The 17,009-nt window shown below is 56.9% G+C and overlaps 2 protein-coding genes across 2 annotated transcripts; both read left to right on the top strand.

Annotated features, from left to right (window-relative positions):
* Positions 1–3,894: 3,894 nt before the first annotated feature.
* Positions 3,895–6,905, top strand: TMED4 (transmembrane p24 trafficking protein 4). The gene is made up of 5 exons (XM_019450916.2): positions 3,895–4,150; positions 4,270–4,370; positions 4,534–4,659; positions 4,919–5,065; positions 5,441–6,905. Exons 1-5 carry the CDS (start codon positions 3,910–3,912, stop codon positions 5,666–5,668), a joined length of 843 nt encoding a protein of 280 aa, XP_019306461.2. The 5' UTR covers positions 3,895–3,909; the 3' UTR covers positions 5,669–6,905.
* Positions 6,906–8,869: 1,964 nt separating this feature from the next.
* DDX56 (DEAD-box helicase 56) lies at positions 8,870–16,530 on the top strand. The gene is given in 15 exon segments (XM_019450915.2): positions 8,870–9,005; positions 9,094–9,255; positions 9,707–9,867; positions 10,019–10,189; positions 10,307–10,397; positions 10,916–11,160; positions 11,479–11,500; positions 11,502–11,599; positions 12,102–12,215; positions 12,292–12,386; positions 13,487–13,560; positions 13,693–13,782; positions 13,910–14,015; positions 15,812–15,888; positions 16,198–16,530. Coding segments are annotated over 15 exon segments (1,644 nt in total). The 5' UTR covers positions 8,870–8,945; the 3' UTR covers positions 16,276–16,530.
* Positions 16,531–17,009: the final 479 nt, after the last annotated feature.

The following is a 17,009-nucleotide window of genomic DNA, read 5'->3' as shown; positions in this document are numbered from 1 at the left end:
TCATACCCCACACCAGCCTTGGGGCTCTTGCTCTTTCTTCAGGTATCCATGTGACCTGCCCCCGAGGGCCTCTCTCACATGGCGCCTTCTCAGTGATCCTTCTTTGGCCGCTCCATTGTACCCCACCCAGCCTCTAACCAGACACCTTCTACGTTGGTCTCCTGTGGCTGCCATAACCAGTCACCACAAACATGGTGGTTTAAAACAACAGAAATTGGGGCACCTGGATGGCACAGTGGGTTAAGCGTTCAATTTTTGATTTTGGCTCAGGTCCTGACCTCGCAGTTCGTGGGTTCCAGCCCTGCATTGGGCTCTGTGCTGACAATGCAGGTCCTCCTTGGGATTCTCTCTCTCCCTCTCTCTTTGCCCCTCCCCTGCTTATGTTCTCTCTCTCTCTCAAAAAAACAAAAAATAAATAAATGAATGAATGAATGAAGCAAACTGGAAACTTACTCTCACGATTCCAGAGAGCACAAGTCCAAAATCAAGATGTCAGCTGATTTGTGCTCCCTCCAGAGGCTCTAGGACAGATTTTCTTGTTTCTCCCTCAGTTTCTGGTGGCTCCAGCCATTCCTTGCCTTGTGGCCACACCCCTGCGGCTTCTGACTTTGTGATCACACGTCTGCTTCCTTTTCTCTGTGTAGCTCTCTAAGTGTGCAGTTCAGTGACATAGTGTTGTCAAACCATTCTCCAAAACTTTTCATCTTGCAAATCAGAATCTGTCCATCAGACAACTCCCCATCCTCCCCTGCCCCCAGCCCCAGCACCCAGCATTCTTCTCTGTCTCTACTAATTTGACTACTTTAGATAGCCTCTTGTAAGTGGAATCATACAGCATCCATCTTTTGTGACAGGCTTACCTAACATAATGTCCTCAAGGTTCACCCATGTGGTAACATTGAAGAATTCCCTTCCTTTTTAAGGCTGAATGATATTTCATGGTGTGTATATACCATGTTTTCTCTCTCGTCTGCTTGTCCGTTGATGGACTTTTGGGTCACCTCTACTCTTGGCCACTGTGAGCAGTGCTGCTGTGAGCCTGGGCGTGCCCAGTGCCTTTCCAAGATCCTGCCTTCATCACGTTTAGAGATCTACCCAGCAGGGGGATTGTTGGGTCATTGGGCAGTTCTGGTTTTAATTTCTTGAGGTACCTGCATATTATTTTCCATAGTGGTTGTACCATTCACAAAGCCACACAGAGCTCACAGGGGCTCTGATTTCTTCACATCCTCACCAACATTTGTTTTGTTTTATAGCAGCCTTCCTACGGGTATGTGGGTATCTCTGTATCTTTTATAAAGACACTTGTCATTCGACTTAGGGCCCACATGAATAAGCATCAAGATCCTTAAGTACATTTGGAAAGACTCCCCAAGTAAGGTCACATTCATAGCTTCCAGGGATTCAAACACAGATGACATTCAGCCCCTGCATTCCTTAACAGCTTCCCTCCTTTATTTTTCCACTTGACACTGACCACCAGCTGACAGGCTATATGTTATTTATTGAAGGGCAATAATCAAAATAAATCCACAAGGACAAGGATTTTTGTTTTCACCGTTGTGTCCCCAGGGCTTAGAATAGTGTGTCTCCAGGGGTGCCTGGGTGGCTCAGTGAGTGAAGCGTCCAACTTCAGCTCAGGTCATGATCTCATGGTTCATGGGTTTGAGCCCCACATTGGGCTCTGTGCTGAAGCTCAGAGCCTGGAGTCTGCTTGGTATTGTGTGTCTCCCTCTCTGCCCTTCCCCAGCTCACACTGTCTCTCTCTCAAAAATAAACATAAAAAAAAAAAAAAGGTAAGTGCGTCTGGCACAATTAGCTGCTCTTAGATATTGGTTGAGTGAGGGGGTAGCTAGTTTAGGTAAATGTTGGCAGAAATTGCCACACCACCTTTGAGGAGAAGTTTTTGGGCCTGGGGATTTAGATTTAGATTACCTAACTTAGATTTTCTCCTGTGGGTAATGCTGTCTCTTTAAGATTACCCGTTACTTAGGACAAAGTTTAGGGTTTGTCTTTATGAAAAGAAAGCCCACAAGGGGTACCTGGGAGGCTCAATCCATTAAGCGTCTGACTCTTGATTTCAGCTCAGGTCACGATTTCACGGTTCGGTTCATGAACTTGAGCCCCACATTAGGCTCTGCGCTGACAGGGAGGAGTCTGCTTGGGATTCTCTCCCTCTCTCTGCTCCTCCCTTGTGTGAGCATGTGTGCGCTCTCTCAAAATAAACTTTAAAAAATGCACAAAATTAGAAATGTAAATTCCATTTCTCACTCAAAATCAAAAGCGAGGAACCCACTTAAGACTACCAGAACTGTGTTAAAAGGGCTTAGAGAAACTGGATGTCTTATGAGGCAATTTGAGTATCTTTCAAAAGGAGTAGTGATTGTCATGTATGCACAACATTTAGTTTTACTGAAAATCCTCCCAGGTTCTGGATTTAATGGTTTACAGGATGTAGCAGTGACAGACGCATGTCAAATGACATGTGAAGATGCAACCAGCCAAATCCACGATGTCCAACGATGCAGGTGCTTTAGTACATAAATGGCACCATCATCATCAACAGCAGAGACGGAGGGGAGTTGTTACATATTAAAAGAGATTATCATGAATGCAGTGGGTTTACCTTGTTTGGATCCTGATTAAACAATCTCAAGTTTTCTGAGACAATGGGGAAACTTATCATACGCTAAGTATTAGAGGGCATTAAAGAATTGTGTTTAATTTTGTAAAGTCTTGTCAGAGACACACCCTGAAGTACTGATGGGTGAACCGCAGAAGGCGGTGTTACTAGATGTAAACACGCCTCATGGCCCTGCTCGTTCTGAGTTTTTCTCATTCTCTAGCCCAGATTCTCGCCAGTTTGCACCAGCTCGTTCAACGAAAGGACAAGAGAGAGCCGCAACAGCAGGCAGGGAGAGTCCTGTAACCCGAAGCCTGGCCCGAGATTTGACCGGAGGTCAGACTGCCCAACGTGGCCAGAGTGTGTTCACTGTCCGTTCCATTAGACAGAAATGAGCCACATACTATATTTAAAAACCTGGAGGTTTCATGCCAAACCCAAATTTCCAGGTTCAGAAGAAGAGAGATTTAAAAAGAGACTTTGGGTCCTCCCCCACTAGAGCTCCCTGGGAGGCCCTGCCTTGCCGACCGCGTTCTTTAATCCCCAGGAGTGTTGCTGCCCAGCTCGGCAAGGACGGTATTGCAGGGTTTCTTTGTGTTTAGCAGGAAGGCGCTCAGCACAACCGCGCTAGGCCCCAGGTGTACCTCCCAGCGGCCCGACAGCCCGAATCCAGGTCACGCACGTCCCAAATCTTCACCTTGGGGACAGCGAGCAGTCCACAGGCTGAGAAAACCACGGGAACTGCGGGTACAAAACGAGGCCGTCGCCACATCTCACCCCGCAGGCCCAGGGTCCAGTAAAATCTTGACTAAGGGACCCTTGTCGCCATCAGTCCCCGCACCCGCTCAGCCAGTGTCTCCGACGCAAGGGTCGGGAAACGTCGGCACAACCGCGGGTCACGCCAGAGCCCCACTAGCTCCAGCCGCCCCTACCCTTTCCCCCGCGCGGGACGGGGCCCCAGCTCCTTCCCCGGGGCCGGGCCCTCGGCCTGTGCTCGCGACGCCCCCCACGCAGGCGGGACCCGACGCCAGGCGAAGAGTCGGGGAGCGAGCGAATCAGCGTGTGAGCGCTCTGACCCCGGCTGCGCAGCGTCTCTTGGAAGTGGGGCGCAGGAGTGCGCGTGCGCACAGGAAGGCGCGCTAGGTAGATGTCGAGGAGAGCAACATCTCCGGGGAAGCGGGAAGGGGCCCCGGGCGTCCCCCGCATGCGCATTCTCCTCTTCGGCCGTGCTGCGCGGCCTGGAAGACCCACGGACCCGGACGGACGCAGGGCCGGCGTCACAGCGCATGCGCACTTTGCGTCTGGCCCCGCTGCGGCGCCGGGACTGGGGCGCAGGCGCGCGCGTGCGCGGCGGGCCGAGGGCGTTCGTTGGCAGGTGTCCGGGCGGGTGGCGGCGGGCGATGGGACGACCGGCGCTGCTGCTGCTCGCGCTGTGCGCAGCTGGCGCCCGGGGCCTCTACTTCCACATCGGCGAGACCGAGAAGCGCTGCTTCATCGAGGAGATCCCCGACGAGACCATGGTCATCGGTCAGGCGGGGCGAGGGAGGACAGGGCCCTGCGTGTCCCCCAGACGCGGTCACGGCGCCCCGCGGAGCGTGGGAGTCGCGCGGAGCAGGCGGGTCGTGACGGCTCTGTCTGCTCCGCAGGGAACTACCGCACCCAGATGTGGGACAAGCAGAAGGAAGTCTTTCTGCCCTCGACCCCGGGCCTGGGCATGCACGTGGAGGTGAAGGATCCCGAAGGCAAGGTAGGGCCCCCGCTGGCCGTGCTCAGGCTGGGGCAGGGGCGCTTTGCAGACTCCGTCGGGCTTCCTTCGCTAGAGCTGTCTGGGACGCGCGGAGCTCAGAGAACGTGAGCGTGCCCTGGGACAGGTGACAGTACAGGTAGGGGCTCTCTCTGTCCTGTTGCAGGTGGTGCTGTCCCGGCAGTATGGCTCGGAGGGCCGCTTCACCTTTACTTCCCACACTCCTGGTGACCACCAGATCTGCCTGCATTCCAACTCCACCAGGATGTCCCTCTTTGCTGGCGGCAGACTGGTAAGAGAATGTTCTGTTTGGCCACAGCTCGGAATCTTGAGTTTGATTTTGTCAAGTTTGAGTTCATGACCATTGTTGTTTGTGACACTTTGTGACACGGGTCACAGGGAGACAGACGCAGCACTCCTATCCCACAGCCAGGGACCAGAGGAGGTTTTGTAGCCTGGAACAGAGTCGGAGGCCCCCTGGGCTCAGACACTGTAACCTCAGAGGGTTTCCGACCTTAGGACCCTGGGGCGCTCACCCCGTCTCTTTGTAGCGTGTGCACCTAGACATCCAGGGTGGGGAGCATGCCAACAACTACCCCGAGATTGCCGCCAAGGATAAACTGACAGAACTGCAGCTCCGAGCTCGACAGCTACTTGATCAGGTGGAGCAGATCCAGAAGGAGCAGGATTACCAGAGGGTAAGCACGTGACTGTACTGGGACATGGCTGCTGACCTTTGTACCCTCTGTGCCTACTGGAAGTTTCTGCCTGGGGCCTCTCCTACTTGGGGGGATCAGCTGACACGGGGGAGTATCGGTCTCCATAGCCGTCTTCAAGCTTTGTAGACCAAGCGAAGAGAGGACAGTCCCCAGTCTAGCAGTAGCTGTTGCCTGCCCAGCAGGGATGCTTGCGGAGGGCAGCATGCCACCCTGGGGCCACTGCCAGTGGGATCAGGGGCGGTATTTCAGAAGGCACTTGGTCCTGAAGTTCAATCCTGTGCAGGAGGGAGGAGCCTAACAATAGCCGGCAACGTTTCCCCTGTGCCTCTAACCCACCTCTGTTGTCTCGCGCAGTATCGTGAGGAGCGCTTCCGTCTTACCAGCGAGAGCACCAACCAGAGGGTCCTGTGGTGGTCAATTGCTCAGACGGTCATCCTCATCCTCACTGGAATCTGGCAGATGCGTCACCTCAAAAGCTTCTTTGAGGCAAGAAGCTGGTGTAGTATCCTCTCCGTCCGATCCTCCCGTCACATCAATTTTTGGTACTTTCCCCACCTGATAACTTCTCCACCTGGATTTTGAGGGAAAAAAAATGAAAAAAGACCACAAGCCACATTGTTTCCATGGCAACAAAGCATTCACGTCAGCCACTTGTGCACACTGGTTTTCAAGGACCCAGGACGTTGGTCTGAGTTTCCAAAGGTCCATTTGGGGTCTGTTTGGAGTCGGAACTGACCGGGACTAAGTCTTGGGTCTGGGATTCCCCCATCCTGGCACAAAAGAGCAAGTGAAAAAGTGTCTGCTACCCCTTTAGTTTCTCTCTTTCTATTTCTGCAGTAGGCAGCTGAAACGCCCGGCCAGGGGCGGCCCTGCCTCCCTATTCCCTTGTTAGTCCTGGGTTTGCTCAGTGGCTTTGTGAATGTAAATAAGGGGCAGAGGCCTCAGAGAATTGTAATGTTTTTCTATATATTAGAACTATTTTTTGATAAATTATATATATTTTACTTCCTAGTTGAAGTGTTCCTGCCTGTGTTTGACTAGGTGAAAACACCCATGCAGCTTCCCCTACGCTGTTTCTCCGAACAGTTTTAAAGGCCGCAGCAGCTCACAGACATCATAGATGCTCTCACGGCCTCCCCAGGCGGCTGGGCAGAGACTTCCCTGAGGCACCTGCGATTTCCATCACGCAGGGTTTCTGAGAGTGAGGCAGTCACAGAGCTAGCACCGGCGGGGCCCTCCTACTCTCTTCTTTTCACTTTGATTTAAGCCGTGGTAAATGTTTTTTTTGCAGGAGCACGTTTGGTTCTTCACACAGATTTTTCCAGTGAAATAAAATGTGTTGTAGTAGCTGTGTTTGAAATGAAGTAAGAGGTGGTGAGCAGAGGGGAGGCACGAAAGGAAGTGGAAGAAAGGCCCTTGGCCTTGCTGGCTCCCGTGCTGTCCCACAGTGGGCTTCAGTGTGGCCTCATTCTGCAGGGGTTTGGCCGGATGGGTGTCCATGGGTGTGGAACGGACAGGGCAGTTGCTCAGCCACTCACAGAGGTCGGCCACACAGGCCCATCAGCAGGGAATCGCGCAAGCAGATGAACTACCTGTTTCTTAGCCCCTGGAATCTTTTATAGATCTTAGTACACTGTCCCCCTGTTGTAGTAAACTTGCCCATTCTTGGCTTTTTCTTTCATGGTTTTATTTATTACATGCATTTGTTCATTTAACATATTATTTGACCCACAGAACTAAATCTTTTTCTCTGCATCCCATACTATTCCACATGTGTTCATGTTTTTAATCATAAAAACACATGCAAGTTTGTTTTCTAGGCTTTGTCATTCAATATGTGTAAGCATATTTAAAATTAAGTGTTTCTCCTGTTTCTGATTCTGGATGGTTGTGTAACAGTCCAGTAAGTGAACTACTGTAACTGACTTCTCTAAAATTTCTTTGAATACTTAAAATTAGTTTTCAATTTTTAAAAAAATATTTACTTATTTTGGGAGAGTGCCAGCAGGGGTGGAACAGGGAGAGGGACAGAGGATCCAAAGTGGGCTCTGTACTGATAGGCTGACAGCAGCGAGCCCAGTGTCGGGCTATAACTCACAAACTGTGAGATCATGTCCTGAGCCAAAGTCAGGTGCTCAACCAACTGAGCCCCCCAGGTGCTCCTAGTTTAAAAAATTTCTTAGGTGAAAATTTAACACAGGGAAAAAGAGGTGGCCCTGGAACTTGTTAGCCACGCGGACCTCTGGCTTGGGGCGCCTGGGGACTAAGGGATGTGGCTGGGACTGTGGCTGTTCTGCTGGAGCCCGGGCTGAGGGAGGGCAGAAGACTACAGCTAAGAACCAGAGCAGGCTTCCAGTCTGTCCCACTACAGACACAGTCAAGTGGATCTTGGTTATGCCAGTAGGTCTGTGAGTTCTGGGTTTCTTCTGTGACGTTTTGAAAGGAAGGGGCATGGACCACTGATGGGGCAGGTCAATGAAAGATGATGGGCCAGCAAGTGGTGGCTGTGGAGAGGAGGATCTTCGTGCTGGTGTGTGACATTCACATACCTTGTGGTCTATGAAAGGTTTTTTGTTTTGGGGTTTTTTTTTTTAGAAAACAAGTTTGGCTAGATTCAGGGAAATCTGATTTTCTTCACAATACTACCCTGATTACATTCTGAAATTCTTCCTTTCTTAGTATGACATCCTTAACCACAAAAAACAAAAACAAAAACGGTAGGGGGAGAGGCCTGGTCTCCAGCTCTGGGCAAAGGAAAATGAAGGTTGCTATTAACTAGGGAGATTATTTTGGGTTATCTGGGTGAGTCCAGTGGCATCACAAGGTTCATTGAAAGTGGAGGCAAAAGGCAGCGATGAGACGTGAGGACTCAACCCACCATTGCTGGCGCTGAGGATGAAGGAAGTGGACCCCCAGGCAAGCAGGGCAAAGCAAATAATTATCTGAGTCTGCAGAAGCAAATGCAGTGTTGCCAAAGTTATTTCAGCCTGGTGAGACCTCGTAAGAGTGAACTACAGAACCATAGGACAATAGTTCTGTTGTTTTATGCTAAGTTTATGCTGATTTGTTACAGCAGCAGTAGGGAATACAGGTGGCCACGAGAATCCTTATTTTTAACCACGTTGTGCAGGTAACTGATGGGCAGCCACATTAGGGAACTCCAGGCCGGCCGACCTTCTTCTCTCTATGACATGCTAGTCGTTTTTCCAGCCCTCATCCCAGTACGGCCTAGGTGCTGCAGCCTGTCCGTCCTATGGAGTGCCTCGGGGCCTTGAGCCCTTGTGCTGGTGCACGCAGGGTCACATGTTTTCTCTGCAAGCCGCCACCCCCTGCTCGGTTCCCACTGCAACCTGGACTCCACCGACGCCGCAGGTGCCGAGAAGGTGGCCTCAAGCGCGGCGGCCCGGGGGCAGGCGGAGCGCACACACCGCGGCCCGGGAGCGGGTTTGGGGGGGCCCCCTCCCCGGCGGGGGGTGCACACAGGCAGGCCCCGACGCTAGTCTCCCGGTGGAGGCAGTGCGGGCGGGACTCCTAGGGCGAGGCTGACAGAGGCAGCGCTACCTGAAGGTGGACCCACAGGCAACGACTGCGGACAGGAGGCGGGTCCGGGCCCTTGGTGGGCGGGCGGAGGCGGGCACCGGCGACCACGCAGCCCCGCCTCCGTCGCCGGAACACCCGCCCGGCCGGGCCTGAGGATGAGGCTCCGCCTGCGACCCCGGACCCTGCGCGCGGCCGCAGCCGCACAGCCCAGCCGGAACGCCGGAAACCCAGGCCGCAGCACTTCCGGGGGGGGGGTGCGGCCCATGCGCAGTCGCGCTCTGACTGCGGTGCGTTTGCGCTGGCGTCGCAGAGAGGCGGCATGGCGGACCCAGAGGTGCTGGGCTTCGAGCACATGGGTCTGGACCCCCGGCTCCTGCAGGTACCAGGGAGGGCTGAGGAGCCGGGCCGACGGGGCAGGGGCGGCCACAGCGCCGCGCGCCGCCTGAGCCGCGCCTCGTGTCTCCTAGGCCGTCGCCGACCTGGGCTGGTCGCGCCCCACGCTGATCCAGGAGAAGGCCATCCCGCTGGCCCTGGAGGGGAAGGACCTCCTGGCTCGGGCGCGCACGGGCTCGGGGAAGACGGCCGCTTACGCCATTCCGATGTTGCAGCTGCTGCTCCACAGGAAGGCGGTGGGTCGGGGCGGGAGCCCGAGGGGCGGGAGGGGCGTGCCTGGTGCTGGTCCGCGCACTGGGCTGCAACCGAGGTTGCCTGGCCCCGGCCCAGGCGCTGCCAGCGTTGTTCTTTGCGTAGAGGTTGCATCACATTCCCTTCTCTGTGCCATGGAGAGCGGGCACCTTTCCCGGTTCTGCTTAACTCACGTGAACCTCTAGCGTTTAAGTAACTTTGTAACCGCAAAGTAAGTTGCCGTTCGTGAGGGTCGGCGCCTGCGGAAAGAGCATTCCGTTCTGAGAAGAATACAAGTGAGCGAGGGCTTGATGAGGACACAGCCAGGTGGTTATGGGGAAGCCCCCACGGTTGGGTCAGATTGCCCGGAAGAGACGGAGGAAAGGAAAGCAAAGCGTCCGATGGCTCTGCGGCCGCGGGCTGGCCCGCTGAAGTCTGACGTTTGTGCTCTTGCAGACTGGCCCCACGGTAGAGCAGGCTGTGAGAGGGCTCGTGCTGGTGCCCACCAAGGAGCTGGCGCGGCAGGCCCGGTCCATGGTTCAGCAGCTGGCTGCCTACTGCGCTCGGGACATCCGGGTGGCAGATGTCTCTGCTGCTGAAGACTCAGCCTCTCAGAGGTAGGTGAGAGCAGCAGGGCCGTGGAGGAATGAAGGGCATGGGCCTGGGGGGCTAAGGGGGGGGGGGTTATGCAGTCATGAGGAGGAGCAGGCAGGGGTGAGGCCCCAGCTGCGCCCTTCTCTCCCATACTGAGGTGTTGCCTGCCTGCAGAGCTGTGCTGATGGAGAAGCCCGATATAGTAGTGGGGACCCCGTCTCGCATCTTAAACCACTTGCAGCAAGACAGCTTGACCCTGAGAGACTCCCTGGAGCTGCTGGTGGTGGACGAGGCTGACCTTCTCTTCTCCTTTGGTTTTGAGGAGGAACTCAAGAGTCTGCTCTGGTAAGGAGGACGCGTGGGGTGGGAACAGGCTCCAGGGCCTGGAGCAGGGGGCCAGAGCTTCACCTGCTACACTTGGTGGCTCGGAGCTGGAGTCTGACAGGTTCTGCTTTGTTCCAGTCACTTGCCCCGGATTTATCAGGCTCTTCTGATGTCAGCTACTTTCAACGAGGACGTGCAGGCCCTCAAGGAGCTGGTATTGCATAACCCGGTAAGGGCCCTGCAGTACCAGCTGGAGCCGCTGATGTGAAACTCCCTTCTCGAAGGAGCTCTTTGGTATCTCGGGTGGGACAGTTGTTAGGGCGTGAGCCTCTCTGGTTCTGAGGCGCTAGAGGCCGGTGGTCGTTAACACGCTGTCTGCTACAGACAACCGTGCAGATGTCCACTGGGGTGGTTCAAGGTATGAGCAGGGACCCCCAAGGGTCAGAAAGGCTGCTTTGAGCAGCATGGCCGAAGCTCTCACCTTATGTGAGCTGGACTCTTCTGAAAGGTCACTGCCGTAGGGCTTTCCTCCTGAGGGCCATCCCTCATGTTGTGTTTCTCTGTCACGTGCCTCTAGCGCATTGTAGTCTTGTGTCCTCCACCCACACGACGGTTAGGGTGCGTTGAATTGTCATGACACCCAGATGAAGGTGACGCAGGGTGCCCTGGCTCACACTTTTGTGCCCTGGTTGGCCAGCAGCTTGCGGTAGCTGACCTGACCGCGGGCCGCGGGGCCGTCTTCCCTAGGTTACTCTCAAGCTGCAGGAGTCCCAGCTGCCAGGGCCAGACCAGTTAAAGCAGTTTCAGGTGGTCTGTGAGACCGAGGAGGACAAGTTCCTGCTGCTGTATGCCCTGCTCAAGCTCTCGCTGATCCGGGGCAAGTCCCTGCTGTTTGTCAACACGCTGGAGAGGAGTTACAGGCTGCGCCTGTTCCTGGAGCAGTTTGGCATCCCTGCCTGCGTGCTCAACGGGGAGCTGCCACTGCGCTCCAGGTGGGCCACGCCACCCCCCAGCTGAGATGAGCCCGAGGGGGTTGGTGGGGGTGGGCGCGGCTGGCGTTCTCTCTTAAGCACAAAGTAGAGGCCTGGCTGTGGGCCTGACTGATCTTCGCTGACTTTCCCTGTCACAACTCCTGCCGTCGCTTTGTCTTCACCTGAGGCTGTTGAGGCACGACAGTTGAGCAGGAACAGAGTTGGAGAGGAGGAAAGTGTCAGGGTGGTGGTTACGATGATGTCAGGGTGGGAGGGGACTCTAGCTGCCTCCTGGGCCCGCCTCCTGGGCCCGACGCTTCCTCTGCCCTCGGGCCACAGGTGCCACATCATCTCACAGTTCAAACCAAGGCTTCTACGACTGTGTCATAGCGACCGACACCGAAGTTCTGGGAGCCCTGGTTAAGGGCAAGCGTCGAGGCAAGGGCCCCAAGGGAGACAGGTGAGTGCTGGTCTCTCTTCCCAGCCCCTGCAGGGAGTCTGGTGTTCAGGCCTGCGGGTCCACAGAAGAGGGGTGAAGGGTGCACCTGCACGCGCCCCAGGGCAGCGGTAAGGGCCAAACTTGGCTTGTTGGTGGGCCATCCTGTGCTGGGTGTGTGTCTGTGATGGGTGAGGAGTAGGTTCCCCAAGGGAACGTGAGCCTAACAGACTCCAGGTGTGGCTCTTGGATCGCTTTGTGATGCAGTGAGTCTGCCCCCCCCCCCCCCCCCCCCCCCCCCCCCCCCCCCCCCGCCCGCGCTGAGGTCAGGGTGAAAGGTTTGGCCACCGCCACTACCCTAGGTCCTGAAACAGTACCAATTCTAGGGTTTTAAACCCATTAGGGTTTTATCATTTCTTATCAAGCTTTATTGAGAGATGTTGCGAATTAAAAGGCTTGAGAGGCTGGAGATCGCTGGTCTGGAGGGAGGAGGAGGTCAGTCTGACGCTAGGATGTCTCCCCACAGGGCTTCTGATCCGGAGGCCGGCGTGGCCCGGGGCATAGACTTCCACCACGTGTGCGCTGTGCTCAACTTTGATCTGCCCCCTACCCCTGAAGCCTACATTCATCGGGCTGGCAGGTAGGAGAGCTGGGGCCTGGCGGGCAGGCAGTGGGCCTCGGGCTGGAGATTGATGCCGGGCCACGTGTCCTTGCAGGACGGCGCGTGCCAACAACCCAGGCATGGTTTTGACCTTCGTGCTGCCCGCTGAGCAATCGTACCTCGACACGATCGAGGAACTTCTCTGTGGAGGTGAGAGCCCAGCCCTCCTCTCCAGCCACACCTCAGACCCAGTGGTGGGGATGGCAGCGGGGACACCAGCGTGGGCAGTAGCACCCCTGCTCGGCCCTGCTCTGCTCGGCCCCTGCTCTGCTCGGCCCCTGCCCTGCCCCTCCCTCCTGCTCCACCTTCTCACACTCAGGGTGGCAGGCGGCATCCCCCACAGATGAGCAAGCTGAGGTCCAGAGCTGTCGGGCAGGTGGTCAGAGTCACGTTTATTGTCTGATTCAAGGGGCAGAAGGACCATGTCTGATTCAAGGGGCAGAAGGACCAAGGGAGGGGAGGGGGTTTGGAGAAAAGGGAGGGGGCTGGTGGTGTCCCAGGAGAGGACTTTGGGAGAGGAGGCTACGCGGGGTGTCCTTCCCTGACCCCCAGGTAGCCCAGCTGTGGTCTGGGCTCCTCTGTCTTCGAGGTTACGTTGCAGCAGCGTAGCTGGCAACTTTCCAGGCCGAGGGGCAGGCTGTGCAAGGGGCGTGGCTGGGGCTGCCCTCCAGCCAGGAGGTTCTGTAAGGAGGTCCGGACAGGGCTTCTGTGCAGCCTCATTGCTGCCTGTGTTGGGGGTGCGGGAAAGACACCATTCACCACGTGGCATTAAGCCTGTGGGTTCGTGCAGAAGATGGGCCGGGGCACCGCTTGGCAGGCATGTGAGGGGTGCATTGTGCCCTGGCTTCTTCAGCTGGCACGCTGGTTTGTCACGGACGCTGAGTGTCCCAGCGTGGCCATTCCTGCTCAGAACGGGGCGTGGCTGCAGGTGGTGGTGTTCTGTGCTGCCCTTTGCTTTTGCTGCTCTTATGGCGAGAGTGGGTAGGTGGGCAGGTTGCAAGGCTGAGGATGTGTCTGGCACCCAGGGGATGATGGGTTGCCCCAGTCACAGTGTCCTGGAGCAGCTGTCGTGGGCCATCCACAAGACTCTGGTTTCTCGCTGTACATGCACGTCACGGGGAAGCAGTGGGCTGGGCTCTGGGCTGCTTCGCCCCAGGGAGGGGTTACAAGGGGCTCTGAGCAGGTGACCCCCCAGTAGACCCACCCTGAACCTTCAGCCCAGGGGACCCTCTGTGCTGTTCTCTCCACAGAGAACGAGGCCCCTGTCCTGCTGCCCTACCAGTTCCGCATGGAGGAGATCGAGGGCTTCCGCTATCGCTGCAGGGTGAGTGGAACGTGGGGTGGGGGGAGGGGGGTCCGTTCCTCAGGGACCTGGGTCAGACCCCTGCTGCTGAATGCTGGGCATGAGGGAAGATTGGGCAGCCTCGCCGTCCTGACCTCTGGTGTGCACACCCAGGACGCCATGCGCTCAGTGACAAAACAGGCCATTCGAGAGGCAAGGTTGAAGGAGATCAAGGAGGAACTTCTGCATTCAGAGAGGCTCAAGGTGAGGGCCGGTGGGGGGAGGACTCGGCCTCTGTGGGGCTCTGAGCAGGGAGCACATGGGGCGCAGCTGCTCATAGGAGGGCCTCAGAAGGAAGAGTGAGCCTGCTGTTCGCCCGTGTCCCTTGCAGACATACTTCGAAGACAACCCCCGGGACCTCCAGCTGCTGCGGCACGATCTGCCTTTGCACCCTGCCGTGGTGAAGCCCCACCTGGGCCACGTCCCTGACTACCTAGGTGAGCGCGTACCCCTGTGTGGGCGGGGGGGGGGGACCCCATGCTGCAGGCACTGGCAGAGGCCGCACCCAGGCCCAGCAGCACCATCCCAGCCGCTGGTTATGCAGCAGGGCCAGTGTGGAAGGGGGTCATGGCAGGAGGTGAAGCGGGGGTGGGGGATTGGGGGAACAGGCCTGTCTGAGCCTCATGGGGACCAGAGATGCCCAGGTTACCGTCATGTCAGGAATGGACCATGAGCTCGGCTTCTGGGGTACAGTCAAGGCCAAAATTCAACCAGGTGGTCCAAGTGTCTGGTTTTCTTTGTGCAGCCGTAATCCTGGTAATGGTGTCCGGGTGTGTGGTGTCTCTGGTAACAAGCACATGTGTTTTTGTGCTGAACTTGCTGAAGACAGGTTAAGGGGGAAGGGCCAGTAAGAGTTGGCCCTCTCAAACCCGTGGGTGTGCAGGAAAGGCTTGGGCCAGCAGCACAGAAGGATTCAGAACATGGGAAGGTGCCACAGAGACTGGTGGAGTGGGTTCCCCAGGACTGACCTGGAGGGACTGGGTGGGGGCCAGGTTCTCTAAAGACTGGAGGGACTGGTGGGGGCCGAATTCCCCAGGACTGATCTGGAGGGATTGGTGGGGGCCGAGTTCCCCAGGACTGACCTTCAGGGATTGGTGGGGGCCAGGTTCCCAAGGACTGACCTAAAGAGATTGGTGGGGGCCAGGTTCCCCAAGGACTGACCTGGAGACGTTGGTGAAGGCCAGGTTCCTCAAGGACTGACCTGGAGAGATTGGTGGGGGCCAGGTTCCCCAAGGACTGAACTGGAAGGACCGAATTCCCCAGGCCTGATCTGGAGGGACTGGTGGGGGCCAGGTTCTCCAAAGACTGGAGGGACTGTGGGGGCCAAATTCCCCAGGACTGATCTGGAGGGATTGGTGGGGGCCAAGTTCCCCAGGACTGACCTTCAGGGATTAGTGGGGGCCGGGTTCCCCAAGGACTGACGTGGAGGCATTGGTGGGGGCTGGGTTCCCAAGGACTGACCTAGAGGGATTGGTGGGGGCCAAGTTCCCCAAGGACTGACCTGGAGGGACTGGTGGCGGCCGGGTTCCCCAAAGACCTGGAGGGATTGGTGGAGGCTGGGTTCCCAAGGACTGAACTGGAGGGATTGGTGGGGGCCAGGTTCCCCAAGGACTGACCTAGAGAGACAGGGAGAAGGGGGTGAGGGAACCCTGTCCTGCATCCCACAGGAGCAAAGTCTTTGGTAAGAGTGTGTGGCGGGGAGCCTAGGGGGCCAGGTGAGGTGGGAGAGGGCGGCAGTGGGATGTGGAGGCCTGTGGGGATTGGGTGGGTGCCCTGCCAAGGTCAGGTGGTGGTGAGGTCAGAGGCCAAGGATCACAGCACGTGGCAGCAGTGACCATGTGGCCTGGTGGGTGTAGGAAGGATGTGAGGGAAGGGTTCTGGTTGGGTATGAATTTGTAATAACAGACCACATGTGAAGAAGTTACACGTGGGCTTTTTTTCTGTTTCAGAAGTATCTTTGCCTTAAAAATGCATGTGATTTTATCTTTCTGCCACGTTCTTAACGCAGCAAACAAACACAGTCGGGGAGGGACTTAACCTGTGTCTTTGCAATCTCGTCCCAGAACACAGCCACCCTCGCAGCCCTGGGCACGTGGCGGGAGGCAGCGGGGGCTCCTGGGCCCCTTGGACATAGGGGCAGATTGGAGCCAGCCCGCCGGTCACAGGGGGCGTGGGTGGGCAGGTGGGCTACGTGCAGGGGTGGTGGCAGCCATGGGGTCTATGTGTCTTTTAGTCCCTCCTGCTCTGCGTGGTCTTGTCCACCCTCCCAAGAAGCGGAAGAAGCTGGCCTCTAAGAAGGCCAAGGTCAAGGTAAGTTTTCTGGGTCCTTGGTGATGCTGCAGGGCTCTCCTACCTTGTTCCGTTGTCCTAGGGGTGTACATGTCCCTTGCCCTTGGGAGGTGGGGGAAGGGCCCTGAGAACTCGGCCCATGCTCTTGGGCTGCGGGTTAGTCGTGGGGGCAGACACTCCCTGGGCTGCTTGCCAGCAGCTTCAAGAACGCAGGAGGGTCTGCTCTGCCCCCGCTGCCCACCCTGTCTAGCGGGGACCACGCCTCCCATCTCTCCCAGTCTGTCTCCGCTGAACCCAATTTCCTGGCTAACCCGTGACTTTGCCCCGCAGAAGGCACGGACCCGGAACCCACTGCGCAGCTTCAGGCACAGAGAGGAGAGACGTAGGCCCACCGCTGTGCCTCCCTGAGGCTGTGCGTGCAGCCTCTGGTCTTGGGGATGCGTTCTGGGGCTGAGCAGGGAGCGGAGGCCAGCTTCCTGTCCTGGATGGTCTGGATGGTGGGGCAGGCAGCGCCGTGGTGGTGCTGGTTCCTGGTGCCACCAGGCTGCCACTTTGTTCCTTGACAGAATAAGGATTCTGGCTGGCCTGGCCTGTGCTTCCTCTCTGTGTGAAGGTATGCTCATCCCTGGAAACCTTGGGAATTAAACCGTATCCAGGAGGCGGCGCCTGGCTCTCTGCCTGCTGCGTGTGGTACCTGCCGGGCCAGCAGAGGTCAGCCGTGCGGCGCTGTGACCCACCTCGCCTGGGTCTCTGGCCCAACCACTGCCGCGCCCAGGACTTGGAATGACCCTGCTCCCCTGGAGCACCACAAGGAGGCGGGCCTTCCCAGCCGTGAGCCCCACACCTCCCCCTCCAAGCCTGGTTGTGTCGTAAATGCCTCCCGGAGGCAGGGAGCCCAGGGAGTCGTCACAGGGTGTGCATGTGCAGCGTTCCAGGCTCTCCACCCAGCCAGAAGGCCCCAGAAGGAGCAGATCCCAGCGTCTGCTGCTGTCCAAAGGCAGGGGTCTCCCTCGTGCCATGTCCTGGTGTGACTGTCACCTGCTGTGGGCCTTGTGAGGCCGGGCTGGTTGGGAGAGAACATAGGGCAGCGAGGAAGCTGTGTCTTTGCTTCCTGTGAGGGTGTGGTGGCGCTTGGGGTTGCT

This window comes from Panthera pardus, unplaced genomic scaffold (genome assembly GCF_024362965.1).
Source record: "Panthera pardus isolate Hobbes unplaced genomic scaffold, ASM2436296v1 HiC_scaffold_8, whole genome shotgun sequence".
Taxonomy (NCBI): domain Eukaryota; kingdom Metazoa; phylum Chordata; class Mammalia; order Carnivora; family Felidae; genus Panthera; species Panthera pardus.
The sequence above is the reverse complement of the archived record's forward strand: the minus strand, read 5'-3'. Positions and strand labels throughout refer to the sequence as shown.